At 39.6% G+C, this 15,911-nt stretch overlaps 2 protein-coding genes across 2 annotated transcripts in view; both read right to left on the bottom strand.

The window, feature by feature from the left end:
* Positions 1 to 15,911, bottom strand: part of LOC134747320 (RNA-binding protein 28) — a 384,741-nt gene that overhangs the window by 33,386 nt on the left and 335,444 nt on the right. The gene's annotated exons all lie outside the window — the stretch shown is intronic.
* LOC134747314 (host cell factor 1) lies at positions 3,371 to 7,623 on the bottom strand. The gene has a single exon (XM_063681945.1). The coding sequence runs from the start codon at positions 7,471 to 7,473 to the stop codon at positions 4,981 to 4,983; it is 2,493 nt and encodes an 830-aa protein (XP_063538015.1). The 5' UTR covers positions 7,474 to 7,623; the 3' UTR covers positions 3,371 to 4,980.

Raw genomic sequence — 15,911 nt, 5'->3', positions numbered from 1 at the left:
TTAGTCTTATTGCGATTCCTATAAGAGGAAAGAGAAAATAGTGCCATGCTTTGTCCTTATCAGCGACCGGGTGGCATCATAGGTAGGACTGGTACGAGGCGATGGCGACCGAAATTTATAAGAGTAGCCCAAATTTTATATGAATATATTTTCTCTTACCCCCGCTCGCTCGGTGGCGCTGGTGCGTCTATAACTACTTATATATATTATGTCTATGCTTCCATATTAGTGCGACAGTAACAGTTGCGTTTCGATCGCTAATACGGAGCGTAAGCGATTGGCATGTTGGCTACGCGGCCTGCCCAACTTACGAAAAATGTAATGTCTCCTTGTCTCAAAATTTATTTCAATCGGGAAGTGTCTGCGTTCAGAGTGACAAAGTCTAAGTCAAAATATTCTTTATTCAAATAGGCCTAGCAACAAACACTTTTAAATTGCGGACAGGAAATGCGTGCGGCATACGCGGGCCCCTAGACGAGCGGAGCGGAAAGAAGAAGCGGATACGGGAGAAGCAGAGGGCCTACCGCGAAAAACGAAAATCCATTATCTGTCTCTCTATCTCTATCACACGAATGGGGAAGAGCAATAGAGAGACAGATAACGAATTTTCGATTATTAATAAATAAATAACGGGTTTTGGTCTTGTTGTGATACGATCTTAGCTTGATCGCTCATGCATTGCTAGTCATGCTTATTGGTGCGCGTGAGATGCACTACATTCACTGCAAGACTCAAGATCGTATGGTAATTGTAAAACAGAACATCGCTCTAGGATTGCCCGCGGCTTCTTTGGCCCCTATCGCGTGTGTCGGCCTCCAGGGGCTGCCGCGGACGAGGCCTAATTGCGCCTACAGATGCCCGCGGACGTGCCGACATGTACCCACTTGTCATACGTCACGGAGGACAGGCGTTTTGATATTTAAGTAGGTACTTCTTCTTATAGTAGTAGTAAATCACTTTATTGTACAAAACAAAAATCTCAAAAAAAAACTCTTATCTTCAGTTAAATGGGTGCAAGTGCGTTGTAGGCCTTCGATGGGAGTAGGCTCTTTTCTTGAAGGTCGTTTCGGAAATGCCCTATACCCGGACCAAAGATATATGTAACTCCGTATAATATAAGTAGTCTCGTTGAAAAAACCAAGGAAAATCAAGAAAAATTTATGCTCGAATAGATGGCCATACCTTTGGCCTATACTCGTGTAGATGGCGTCACCGTTTGATATTTAATCATTTTAACACATATCGGTGAAAGAACATGGGTCGAAGTCATATGGCGTTCTAAAAGTAATAAATAAATAAAAACATTTATACCTACACATATAATTTTTTTTTATATTTATATAAATTTTCATTTTTAGTTTTAAACCTGTGTCAATATATGGCAGTAAATTTACTGTGACTACAAAATGTACTATGAATGCTTATAGGTACTAAGTATCTATCGTATTCTCTTTGGATTGTGTTCAGTTGTTCACCTAAGTAACGATAAGACAAATTAGAAATAAGGGAAAAGGCATAGGTACATAGTCAAAATGTTTTTATTATGGGAATCAAGCTTGATTCCCATAGCAATATATAACACAGTGAACACAAATTAGGAACCTATTATAAAACCTAATAGGTATACGTTAGATCTACAGCCGCAAATACTAGCCTATCCACTTATTGTAAAATGGTGCAGTCCATTAGGGCCCATTAGGACAAAGCTCGCTGGAACTCGATTCTAAGAAACAGGAGCAAAACCGCAGCGGCACTGCACTGCATTGAGTAAAAATGCAGTGCCGCTGCGTGTTCGCGCATAATTATCAGAACTACATTACTAATTGTACGAGATTTTTCATAGCCATTTTAACTAAATTAAATGTAAATCAGTGGAAATGTAAGAAAAAATATTCATGGATTCCCTGACGTGACGAATGTATTCATCGTTTTGTGAGGCAAGAAGCGCCATCTAGTACGTACTTGTTCAAGCACGAGTAGGAGAATGTAGCGTGAACGCTGGATGAGCGCGTTAATTTGCTCTGAAAGTTTCGTAATAGTTCCGCAACTTGCAACAAGGTGGCGCTGTATTGCAAACAATGAGATTGTCCAATTAGATACGTAATGTACAGTCAAGTGCATAAATATATATACATTCCCAAATTTAAAAAAAAATATGTGTACGCCCTACCTTAGAGAATAAAGTCGTGTTCACATATTTTTGGGCAATTTGTCGGATCGAATATTTTTGCCTGCGACTCTACTTAGTTGTATTCTTAGTTTTGAATTTTGTATGAAAATCAAATGAAAATCGAACCACCTTAAGTATGTTGTTGTTGTTGTATGTCCTAGGGCACCCCGGAGGTGCATAGGGCCTCCACAAGATCCCGTCACGCCTTTCTGTTTTCTGCAACCTTCTTGGCCTCACTCCAGCTCAGTCCCACGCCACGGCTCGCAGCCTAAGTATGTCTATGATTAAAATAAGTTTATAATTTGATAATGATAGCTAGTAGTTATTACTAATGTAATGTATTAACTGATAAAAAAAACCTAGTCAATTGCTGCTGGTTACAAAAATATCTTCTCTTATGGCTCCAGTAAGGCATTTAAATAGTTATTTGTGCAGTGCAACAAGAGAGGAAAGTTGTTTTTTCTTGCAAGTGCTTATTTTGAGTCCCGAGAAAGCGAATGATTCTAAGGTAGAATCTTGAGCGTAGCGAGGGACTCAAACTCACGAGATGTAAAATAACTTTGCTCTCGTGTTGCACACATAATTTTTTACCTCAGTAGTGAGAACATATTAAAGGTTAAAATGTATTTCGAATTACACAGAATAAAAAAAAAAAAAAACAATTTGTAATAAAAGTATAAAGACTATGAAGTGGCAGTTCATGGCCTTCACTAAATTAAAAAGCTACTTTGTTTCACTCCCTGGAGTGAGGAAAGTAGGCTTGTTCGAGCTGCTGAGGTGAAAAATATCTTTGCAGTTTACCCCATTAAAATACAAGAGCTCATTAATATAAGTATAATGAATGATTCATGAAAATGTTTATGGCTAGCTGAGTGATACAATTTAAATGATTAGGTAATCAAAAATGAGGAAAATCACTGATTTAAACTTTCACGATTTTTACTCATTATTTTTCACAACGACGGGACTTAATCGCGTAAAATAAGTTTTAAATTCACCTCCGACGTTTCGAGGACGGCGTTGTCCGCGTGGTCGTGGACTTATTTTACGCGATTAAGTCCCGTCGTTGTGAATAATAGTGAGGAAAATGCTACATAGCAAATGAATAATTACAAGAATATTAAGTATCTGCAGCGCCATCTGTATTTTACATATAGGTACTGCAGTAGGTCATTGAATGTTGCGAAATAATCAACACAATTTTATCCAAATCGTTTATTCAAGCAAATGAACATAATATGAACAAACTATAACATTAAATTTACCTACTTAATGATATTTACATTCCATACCTCGCTTACCTTATCGATAGTGATTATTCTATACGTATACCTAACTTATACTAAATAAACAATACGTATAAAAATGCAGAATACATCATATCACGAGAACATATTCAAATATTTAAGACAACAATAAAATTTGTAAAATAGCAACGCGGTGTGAGTTGCGTGCAGTCGGTCTCAAGTTCAGTCCACTATTCTCTTATAGGAGTATTTTTAGATCACCCAAAGGCGGCATCATCTGTGCGATGAATGATATGATGACATATTTTTTATACCGAAATTGAAAGCGACTGTACGTAGGCATGACAATTGCGCAACCGACCACTGGCAGTGGAATACCTATCTGTAAACGTACCTAATCGACCGCCGCACACCTACTATTTACAACAATATAATTACAGTGAAATAGAAAATCTAAATAAATAATTTGACATACATCCTTGTGAGCAAACCCTAATAGAATCTAAGATTTTCACAATAATACTCTGCATTTTTATGTCGGGTATCTCTTACAGAACAATTATTGATAATGTTTATCAATAAAATTGTCATAATGAAATAATATTGGAAGTGCCTTCGCAACTGATCGGTCTATCTACCGGTGATAGACGAATGAAACCCATCTCAAGTGTTGGTTTAGAAATCAAGTCAATATCTAAAATAGCCTCAGGGGTCCCACAGCTAATCAGAGGACAACATACCAACACCAGAGACCGTCTTGCCCGTCTTGTCATATAAAACTTAAATAGTAGTGCATATTATGTCGTGATTTGAATAAAACTAAGAAACAAGTCCTGACTTCATGTTCATAGTGGCTGCGGGAGCCCACTTGGTGGGCTCCGGGGAGGCAGCCACTAGGAACATTCTCCAGAACATAAATATTCAAATTATAGCTAGCATCCTAAACACCGTCTCATTCAAAGGTTTTAAAATCATTACATGAACTTTAAGAATTTCAGCATTACGAGGAAGACAGAACATTCAAGTTGTCCTTTCTGTTTAGATTAGCAAATCAGACAATGCCAGTTGATTTACAGATGAGATGTACTTGTCAATACATGATTATTGTAAAAAAATATTTATATGTATAATAGAAATATAAACTAATAATAAGTTAAGAGACAATTCTACACAATTCTTGCCCGTTGTAATGCATGTGGCAAGATTCGAATTGCTCGGTAGGCACTTTCACATAAGTCAAATCAAGTCACAATGTAAGCAACTCTACAGAATCACACATAGAAAAACAGCGTATGCTGCCACATCCAGGAATACATCATGGTACAAGACAGATCAACATTAATCAGTTAACACATGAGCGGAAATCAGGACATTACAATAATGTTTATATTAGGAGTTTATTAAAATATTTTAGTAAAAACTCTATGAGGACACTTTCTACACAGACCCATATAACATATAAAAAAAACTCATAAACTATATTATGATTTTAAAATATACTATAGTTCAACCGAATCACTAATAGTGTTTCACAGACATTTACAAGTTAGATAATCACTGGTGCTACTGCGGCGGGGCCGGCGGCGCGCCCTGACTAGCTGACTTGGTGATGACGATGGTCTGTTTGCCGCCAACTCCTGCCTTGCCTAACTGGAGCATATTAGAGGGCAGGGTGATGATCTTGTTGCCACCTACAGTGTTAGCAGACACTAGTTTTACAATGGTGGCGCCCGGGGCGATGCCCGTACTGGACGCCGCGCCCGCGGGCGCTGAGGGTCGGTTTTGCATCATAGCTACCTTCGGCATCGTCGCTACAGTCATGCCTGTTGAGGTCTTCACTAAAGTCACGTATTGCGGGGCCGAGGAGGCCTGCGCGCCGCCGCCAGGTGTCTTCTTTATAATGACGGGGATGCCCGCGTTGCCGCCGGCGGACCGCATCACCGCGCCGCTCGCCGCGGCCGCCGCCGCCGTCGTCGCTGTGACTGTCTGCTCACCAGATTTGGCTGTGACGATCTTGTACACTGGCGCCTTGTGTTGCCCTTGAAGCGGCGAGCCGGCGAGCTGTAACGTTCCGCCACTGCTTATGACAGGTAAGCCAGCGCCGCCAAGTTTAACGGGTACTCCGCCGGCGACTTTGTGTATTCCCGCGCCCGCTTGCACTGGCATGCCGCCCGCAGTTTTTACTAAGACGTTACTAGTGCCGATTTTGACGTTGCCGGCGCCTAGTTTGAGTACGCCGCCGGCCTTTTGCATGCCGCTCGTCGTCAGTTTGCCTTGCATGCCCTGGATGCCGGCCGCTCCCAGCTTGAGGGGAACCTGTCCGCCAGCCAGTTTGACGGCGCTCCCGGCTCCTAGTTTAACAGGAACGCCGGCCGCTCCGCCCGCCTTGACTTGTACGAAGCGTGGAGTTCCGCCCGCGGCCGAGCCGAGCACGAGCTGCGCCGGAGCCGTGCTGACGCGCGCGGTGGCTGCGGCACCCGGCGTGCTCGCCGCGCTGACTATACGCGTCACGCCCTGCGGCGTCACAGCCGCAACCTTAATCTGCGACGAGCCGGCCGGAGACTTTACTACTGTCTTGCCATGGTATGTCGCTTGTTTGAGCGCGGGCGTTCCGGGAGATATCTTGACGGCGGCCTGAGCGGGAACCTTTATAGCGCCGGACATGATCTTCTGTGGCGTCGTGACAGGCGAGGCTACAGGGGAGGCGGCGGCGACGACGGGCACGGCGCGCGCGGGCATCTCCATAGGTGAGGGTGGCAGGCCGATGGATGTAGGAGAGGTGAGGCCGAAGGCTTTAGCCGCATCGGGCTGCGTGGAGGGCGAGGCGGGCGGCGGCGCGGCCACCGGTTCCGCGGCGGCCGGGAACCTCGCCGGCGCCACCTTGCCACATTTCTGCACCTGTAAAACGTAGGTGGTGACCGTGTTCATGGCCGGCCAGCACAGCTCCAGTGACGTCGTGCCCGCGCGGACCAGCGCCACCCGACCCGCTTGAGGAGGCACACCCACTTCCAAATACCACAGATCCTTGCAGCAAATCTGGTTATTCCATGTTTTTCTATATCCATCTCGCCCTGACCATATGTAAAGTCTTGTCTGTATAGCGACTGCACTGTGGCCGGCTCTCGCTCTTGGAACACAATCTTCAAACTTGTCCAGAGCTATGTTGTCCCATGTCATATTCTCTAAATTTAGTGATGCAAGAGTGTTAGTACATTTCCATTCCTTCTCATGGGTGGCTAGCTTGGATTCATCAGGTACCAGCGGCACCCAGCCACCATATACGTACATGTGGTGGCCAACTACAGTGGCTGTGTGCAGAGAGCGCGGCAGTGGCGCCGGTCCCCCCACTTCAGGTCGGGACCATGACATGCTGTCTACATCTAAAACCCACAAATCGCCAAGACGGGATCCGCTCATGCCTCCGTATATGATAAGTGAAGATTTGCCACTGTGCCTGTCTGTATATGAAACACCACTGTGAGACTCGCGCGGGGGAGGGGACTGTCCGTAGGTGAGCGGGATGTCCCACACCGTCATCGAGGAGCTGGGATACAGCTCGAGGGTGTACAGATCGTTGAGGTACCTCGGGATGTTGTTCTTCGGGTCGTCGCTCTCGTTGGCCAGCCCACCGAACAGGTACACCTTGCCGTTGAGTAGAGTGAAGCTGTGCCCGAGGCGAGGACACGGCGGCAAGCCCTGTTTCGGCGGCAGCGGCTTCAGACGTTTCCATTCCCACCGGGAGGCTTGCAGTTCGTACAGGTCGTTAGAATACTTGCCGTACTCCACCATGCCGCCGAAAACCAGCAGACGCGTTCCGTCGACAACGAAGCCGTATGCGGCGCATCCCGGAGGCACCTCCCCCTTGGTGACGGGCACGAACCATTGGTTTGTAGTGGTGTTGAAGACGTGAAGCTCGTGAACGATACCTTCGTTACCACCGCCGAAAACTATCATCAAATCTTTGATGGCGACAGCGCGGTGACCATGGCGAGGTCGGGGCTGGGGGCCGGTGGGATTGTACACTTTTTGCCACTTAAGTACGGCGTTTTCCTTCATTTTTACTATACATTTGTCACTAAAAGCTTTATACCGTATGTATCGCTCGGGATGCGTATCTATAGCATAGACAATGAGAAACGTCGTAAATAAGCTTCGAAGAAAATATTCAGGCCAGTAGAAGCTACATACATAAATCCAATTCGACTTTCTCTTTCGCACTTGTAGCGCGTGCCTATGAGTAAAAAAAAATCACCTTACGCAGCTTCGAGCGTATAACAAAAATGGCGTTAGCAACAGCGCTGCCAATTTGACAAAAAGAGAAAGAGCGGCGTCGGACGTCAAGAATTTGTTTATGGTTCAATATAGTTTTAAAATATTTGTTGATCAGCCAAACATAATGATTTTTATCGACCTATAAATACAATTTGTATAAATCAAGTATAAATATGGCACACCAAAATTATAAAAAATAATTTAGTAAGTTTATTACAATTCAATTCAATGGTTGCATTTTATTATAGTTTTAATAATAATGTTTTCACCATTTAACAGTGGAACCAAGGCGGTTATTGAGCGGGCTAAATTAAAATAATTGTTCTTCGCTGGTGGTGAAATTCCATTTTAATTTTCTACAACTATTTTAATGTTCACAAACAGCAATATAAATTTGAACTTCTTTCCTCAACATGGGACATTTTAAAATAATTTGTTCATAAAAGTTTTGTAAATAAAGATTATTTGTTCATTAATATTTAATGTCGCCTATATCAACTAACCAACCAACCAACCAACGAGTACCAATGAACGCGAAATCGGCGAAATAACAATGGCAAATGATTTTTGACACCCGTTCCGGCTCAAATTCGTATATAGGGCTCTCCACACTCATCCGCGAATCACGGCGCGAAGCCACGAACATTTATTTTATTTTATTTATCTTATTTTAACAAATTATCATAAGTGTGGCGTCAATTTCGCAAATTGTTAACCTTTGCAACTCCTATACGAATCCTTTACTGGATTACGGTATAGCGAGAGAGATGGTGCTGCCATCAATCCAACTGGTCTGTGTTTTTTTAAGTAGTCACACTACTATCCATGTTAGTGATTAGATCCCAGAATGAATAAACAATAGTGAATTTAGTTGAAAAGAAAAATATTTTAATTTTTTTTTCGAAGTTCTTTTATGGAGCATAGGGGAATAATTATATTTTCCCTGGAACTAAAAGGTAAGCCCTAATATTGTCGCAGGTGCTTACAATTCAAATTATTGGTGATTTTTTGGCATAAGTTAAAAAATTTTTGTATCGGAATCGGGTGCACTTTTTTTAATTATTTTTATTTTTTATTATAACTTATCGGCAATTGGCCCTAGTCTTGCCCTAGTCACACCTGATGGAAAGTGAAGACAGGGCCTAAGTAGACCTGTACCAATAACTTCTGAGGTTATAAGAATATTAATGTTGCTTATTTTTTATATATAGTTTCCAGACCATATACTAAACCTAAAAATAATATTTTGTGTCATCCTAGGTATTTGCTTAGGTAGAAATTTAGGTATTTCTTTTTTCAATCAGCATTCTGTAAAAAAAATATTCGAGACGAAATTCTTTGTTTCCCTGTAAAGGCAAAGTGGCTTCCGACGTACACACGCATTTTGTGTCATTTTCATCCACGGGTATAATGGCATTTAATAAATACCTAATATTGATCCTAAAACGCTGAAAAAAATATTAGAGTCGGTAAGTGAAGTGTTGTACTTTACAGAACATTGTTATATGTTATTCAAACAAATCTGTGTCAAATTCATCCACCGCTTTTATTAAAAAAAATTTTTTTTCTAATTAACACCCTGTATCTGCCACAAAAAAAAATTCATGTTATTAAGTTTACGTCTACAATATTATAATACCACATTGAGACATCATTCATAATTTGGGTCATTTTGATCCACGGTTTTTTTACTATCTGGCAAAATAAAACTCAATTGAGCAAGAAGGGCGTGCGCGGGGAAGGGTACCTACGCGGGTGGGGTGCTTATTATACTTGCCGCAATATCAGCTGGCGACTGAGATCTTAATACTATCTCCTTTACCCTTGTTAAGACCAACCAAGAGATGGCATTATGAGCTGTCTCGCCACTTAGTTTTGCGATACAGTGTATTTATTTCATTCGTAGGCATAATTACATTGTCTTATCAATCTTACCGTAGTAGGTATATAAATATAATTAAAAATAAACTGTAGGCTGCACTCCTCATACTGACCAACATTTGTGACGTTCCTAATCAAAAGGTACCACTTTCTCTGACAGGTTATTTGTATAAAGATATAATCAAATTTCGTCTTTATGGTAAACGACAAAGTGGTACCTACCTTTTGATTGAGAATGTCACAACAGCGACTTAAAAATTACTTTTGTTTCGATTTTTAGTACTAGACTTTTTAAGTTTATTTTAAGACGCAATTTATTGTGATTTTTGTTATGTGGCAAGCAACATTAATTACATTGATGATGATGTTCATTAAATACAATATTTTTTCATACTATACTGAACTGTCACCCTATACATGAGAATGAACAGCGCCCTCTTGACAATGATCATATATTACTGGTCAGGCTTTAATATGTGTCATAATTTAGTAAAGTCCCCTTTGTGGATTCTAAGTTTCCGAGTTACAGCAGTTTAGTGAAAGCGTTTTTTTTTTTAAATATAAATTAAGGGTTGAATAAAGAGGAAAGAAAATTTGATTATTTTTGCGCTACGACGCACGGTTTAGGAGATACAGCCCTATAAAGTTTTTTTTATTGTTTTTTTCTTTTTTACATTGTGTTTTTTGTATATTACTTTGGGGTTTCATAAAGGGGAACGAAAATTTAATTATTTTTGCGCTACGACGCATGGTTTAGGAGATCAAGCCCTATAAAAAAAAACTCTTTTTTTTTGCGTTTTTTTTGTATAAATTAATGGTTACATAAAGGGGACCGAAAAGTTGATTATTTTTGCGCTACGACGCACGGTTTAGGAGATACAGCCCTATATAGATTTTTTTCTTTTTCTTTTTTACGTTTCTAAATCTTAATTAAGGGCTTCTTAAGAGGAACGAAAATTTGATTATTTTTCGCTACCATGCACGGTTTAGGAGATACATCCCTAAAGTTTTTTTGTTGTTTTTTTTCTTTTTTTTGTCATTGCGTTTTTTGTTATTACTTTGGGGTTTCATAAAAGGGAACGAAAATTTTATTATTTTTGCGCTACGACGCACGGTTTAGGAGATACAGCCCTAAAATGATTTTTTTCTCTTTCTTTTTTGCGTTTTTAAATCTTAATTAGGGGCTTCTTAAAGGGGAACGGATATTGATTATTTTTGCGCTACGATGCACGGTTTAGGAGATACAGCCCTATAAAGTTTTTTTGTTATTATTTTTTTCTTTCTTTTTCTTGTGTTTTTATATATTATTTAGGGGCTTCATAAAGGGGAACGAAAATTTTATTATTTTTGCTCTACAACGCATGGTTTAGGAGATACAGCCCTATAAAGATTTTTTTTTTTTTAATTTTGCGTTTTTTTTTAAGTATAAATTATGGGTTGCATAAAGGGGAACGAAAATTTTATTGTTTTTGCGGTACCACGCACGGTTTAGGAGATACAGCTCTATAAAGTTTTTTTTCCTGGTTTTTTTTTGTTTTTTTTTTTAAGTATTAATTACGGGTTTCTGAAAGGGGTTTTTTAAATTATTTTTGCGCTACGACGCATGGTTTAAGAGATACAGCCCTATAAAGATTTTTTTATTGTTTTTTTTTTTCTTTTTTTCTTTTTTACATTGTGTTTTTTGTATATTACTTTGGGGTTTCAAAAAGGGGAACGAAAATTTTATTATTTTTGCGGTACCACGCACGGTTTAGGAGATACAGCTCTATAAAGTTTTTTTTCCTGGTTTTTTTTTGTTTTTTTTTTAAAGTATTAATTACGGGTTTCTTAAAGAGGTTTTTTAAATTATTTTTGCGCTACGACGCATGGTTTAAGAGATACAGCCCTATAAAGATTTTTAAATTGTTTTTTTTTTCTTTTTTTCTTTTTTACATTGTGTTTTTTGTATCTTACTTTCGGGTTTCATAAAGGGAAACGAAAATTTTATTATTTTTGCGGTACCACGCACGGTTTAGGAGATACAGCTCTATAAAGTTTTTTTTCCTGGTTTTTTTTTGTTTTTTTTTAAAGTATTAATTACGGGTTTCTTAAAGGGGTTTTTTAAATTATTTTTGCGCTACGACGCATGGTTTAAGACATACAGCCCTATAATGTTTTTTTTTTAATTTTGCGTTTTTTTTTAAATATAAATTATGGGTTGCATAAAGGGGAAAGAAAATTTTATTATTTTTGCGCTACGACGCATGGTTTAGGAGATACAGCCCTATAAAGATTTTTTTTTAAATTTTGCGTTTTTTTTAAATATAAATTATGGGTTGCATAAAGGGGAACGAAAATTTTATTGTTTTTGCGGTACCACACACGGTTTAGGAGATACAGCTCTATAAAGTTTTTTTTCCTGGTTTTTTTTTGTTTTTTTTTTAAGTATTAATTACGGGTTTCTTAAAGGGGTTTTTTTAAATTATTTTTGCGCTACGACGCATGGTTTAAGAGATACAGCCCTATAATGTTTTTTTTTTTAAAATTTTGCGTTTTTTTTTTAAATATAAATTATGGGTTGCATAAAGGGGAACGAAAATTTTATTATTTTTGCGCCACCACGTACGGTTTAGGAGATATTATATTCGTTCAAAATTTCGCGCCGACCTCGAAATTCGAATAAATATGATGAACAAACCGACCAAAACAAACAATGCGCTGTCGCCATTCCGTGCGCTAGCGACTGGTCGCTGCATGCATCACTCCCGCCCGCTCCACTGACCCCCATCCCCACCGCATCATCTATCCATCACGCCGCGTGAGTGAAGTGAAAGAACGAACGCTGGCTCACTCACTTCATTGCAGTGCTTGGCTTGACTAGTTTTTTTATGTGATAGTCAGCAAACGAGCAGACGAGCCGGCTGATGGGAAGCAGTCATCGTCGCCCATGGACATAAGCAACAACACAGGAGCCCTTAAGCATTGCCGACCCTTGAGAACCCTAAATACCCGCTTCTTGAAGAATCCCATGTCGAAGCGCAAAGGAAATACCTCAGGAGGCAACTCATTCCACATTTTGCACGTTCTGGGAAGAAACGAGCGAGATGCCCGCTTATTCTTGGTGTGCCATGTGTCTAAGAAGTGAGGATGAGTTTTGCTCCTTTGGCGGGAGGTGCGTGCGGTGATAGAAACGAGACGATGACACCAGATCAAAAAGTTCTTCGGAACATTCCCCATTGTACAGTAAGTTCGGGATCGCCGACAATACGAACTGCCCGCCGTTGGATGGAGTCAAGGGGAAGGAGCTGGTATTGTGGAGCGCCAGACCAGTGATGAGATGAGAACAGTACTCCATATGAGGTCGAACCTGCACTTTATATAACAAAAGTCGGTGACCCGGTGTGAAGTACTGTTTGGCTCTGTTTTTTGGAGGCCAGTTTGGCTTTTTGTTCCAGATGACTACGAAACTGGACTTCGTTCGTAATGTCGACACCAAGTATCGCGATACTTTTAGCGGTGGTAAGGGGAATGCCCTGAAACTTTGGCGCCGTGACAAATGGGTTTTTTTTTGGCGGAAAACGCGCAGACTTGTGTCTTACTAGGGTTGAACTGGACGAGGTTACGTCTACCCCATTCGGAGACCTATTCAAGGGACGTCTCGATCTCAGACACAAGTCGCATCCTGCACTCCGACACCTGCTCAGGGGGGGGCGTTTGCACGACCTGTATAACAGCTATCACCAGTGCTGTCATCCGCATAGCAATGAATATTGTTAGTAAATAACATATCATTGATATGCAGAACGAACAGGGTAGGCGATATTGTATTGGGAACAAAAAAAAATGTTTCCTTAGCTTGCAGGGTTGGCGCGGTCACTTTTAAGCATTCCAGCTACAAGTACACCCAGTGAAAGGGTGTTTTCTGTAGCTGGGATGGTTTTGACTGCTAAGCGATCGCGCTTAAATCCGGCAAAGGTGAACAAAATATTTTTTATTCACGATAATTACAACCACTGTAGCTGTACTGTAAACAATTTTTAGTCAGTGATTGATGGAGATAAGAAATAAATGTTTATTCCTAGCATAGTTATGTTTTTTTTTAATTATTCCTCCTAAAAAATGTCCTCACGCCGGTGACGCCGCGCCGCGCCGGGTTCAAAACCCAGCGCGCCGCCGCCGGGTTTTTTGGCTGCGGCGTGGATCTCTAATATATAGCTATAATAGCTCTATAAAGTTTTTTTTCCTGGTTTTTTTTTAAGTTTTAATTAAGGGATTCTTAAAGGGGAACGAAAATTTGATTATTTTTGTGCTACGATGCACGGTTTAGGAGATGCAGCCCTATAAAGATTTTTTTTGTTGTTTTTTTTTTCATTGTGTTTTTTGTATATTATTTTGGAGTTCCGTAAAGGGGAACGAAAATTTTGTTCTTTTTGCGCTACCACGCACGGTTTAGGAGATATAGCTCTATAAAGATTTTTTCCTGTTTTTTTTTTTGTTTTTTTTTAAAGTATTAATTAAGGGATCCTTAAAGGGGAACGAAAAATTGATTATTTTTGCGCTACGATGCACGATTTAGGATATGCAGCCCTATAAAGATTTTTTTTTGTTTTTTTTTCATTGGGTTTTTTTGTATATTACTTTGGGGTTCCGTAAAGGGGAACGAAAATTTTATTATTTTTGCGCTACGATGCACGGTTTAGGAGATACAGCCCTAAAATGATTTTTTTTTTCCACTTTTTCTTTTTTGCGTTTTTCAATCTTAATTAGGGGTTTCTTAAAGGGATTTTTTTTAATTATTTTTGCGCTACGATGCACGGTGTAGGAGATACAGCCCTATAAAGTTTTTTTGTTATTTTTTTTCTTTTTTTTCATTGTGTTTTTAGTATATTACTTTGGGGCTTCATAAAGGGGAACGAAATTTTTATTATTTTTGCGCCACCACGCACGGTTTAGGAGATATTATATCTATATATATAGCTATAATAGCTCTATAGTTTTTTTCCTGGTTTTTTTAAAAGTTTCAATTAAGGATTTCTTAAGGGGAACGAAAATTTGATTATTTTTGTGCTACGATGCACGGTTTAGGAGATGCAGCCCTATAAAGATTTTTTCCTCTTTTTTTTTCTTTTTTGCGTTTTTAAATCTTAATTAGGGGCTTCTTAAAGGGGAGCGAAAATTTGATTATTTTTGCGCTACGATGCACGATATAGGAGATACAGCTAATACAGCCCTATAAAGATTTTGTTTCTTTTTTTTTTCATTGTATTTTTCATGTATTACTTTTGGGTTACATAAAGGGGAACGAAAATTTTATTATTTTTGCGCTACGACGCATGGTTTAGGAGATACCGTCCTATATATTTTTTTACAATGCATGTGCTCGAAAAGTGCGTTTCCTACGGAGCCATATCGTGCGGAAAGTACTGCTATTCCGCACTAGTGCTTTTTGTTTTCAATTTTTTTTTACAGTACATATGGTGCTACTTTCTCGCACTAGTGCGGAAAAGAGCACTTACCGTGCATATGTCAAAAGTTTAAAGGGCCATATGTACTGTAAAACGTACGATACACGTGCGAATAGGTAATTCGCAACTCGTGTCGATTTAAAACACTCCTTTTAATAATTAAACTTATTTGCCATGACATGTTTTTTTATTTACTCGCACAATGCATAGTAAAACATTGTATGATACACGTGCGTAAAGATGATTTCCGCACTTGTTGCATAAATAGCAATTTTTTTTATCAAAGAATGAAAGAAAGTCACGGTATTAATAACCAAATTTTACTTTAGTGGTACCTTTTCCCTATCACTGTCACAAATGTATGTGGCGTTCACGTAAACGCGATATTTTTAAGATTTCCCTGCGCAATGTTGCCAGCTCGCTCGCAAATCAAACATGTACTTACAGTTCTTTTGCATAATGGTGACATTGTACAATATCTATGAGTTTTAAATAGGTAAAAGATAATTCGACGCATTCTTTGCTTGCTTGTTGCTTGTTGTTGTGTTGTTTGCGTAACTTCTTTGAATAAGTTGCGTTAATTTGGCGCACAGGCGAAGTAAACATGCGTTGCGTACGGCAAGGTCACGCCGCGGCCCCACCCTGCACGGCCTCCGTTGCCCATTCAGACCGCCCGCTAGCTTCGTTTGAACGCAAATAATATTTTTGTAATATTTGTTTATGCAGTGGATGAAAGTGACACAAATTCATACATCTTATTTATCCCGCATTTCAAATTAATAAGATGTAAACTCTAATATCTTTAATATTCTTTTGTAACGGTGACAGCCTGTTACAACAAAATCATCAAATATCTTATGAAGCTATGCCTTAATAAGACACAAAATTATTTAATGG

Source organism: Cydia strobilella, chromosome 14, assembly GCF_947568885.1.
Source record: "Cydia strobilella chromosome 14, ilCydStro3.1, whole genome shotgun sequence".
Classification (NCBI taxonomy): Eukaryota; Metazoa; Arthropoda; class Insecta; order Lepidoptera; family Tortricidae; genus Cydia; species Cydia strobilella.
Note: the sequence above shows the minus strand (reverse complement) of the source record. Positions and strands in the feature narration are given on the sequence as shown.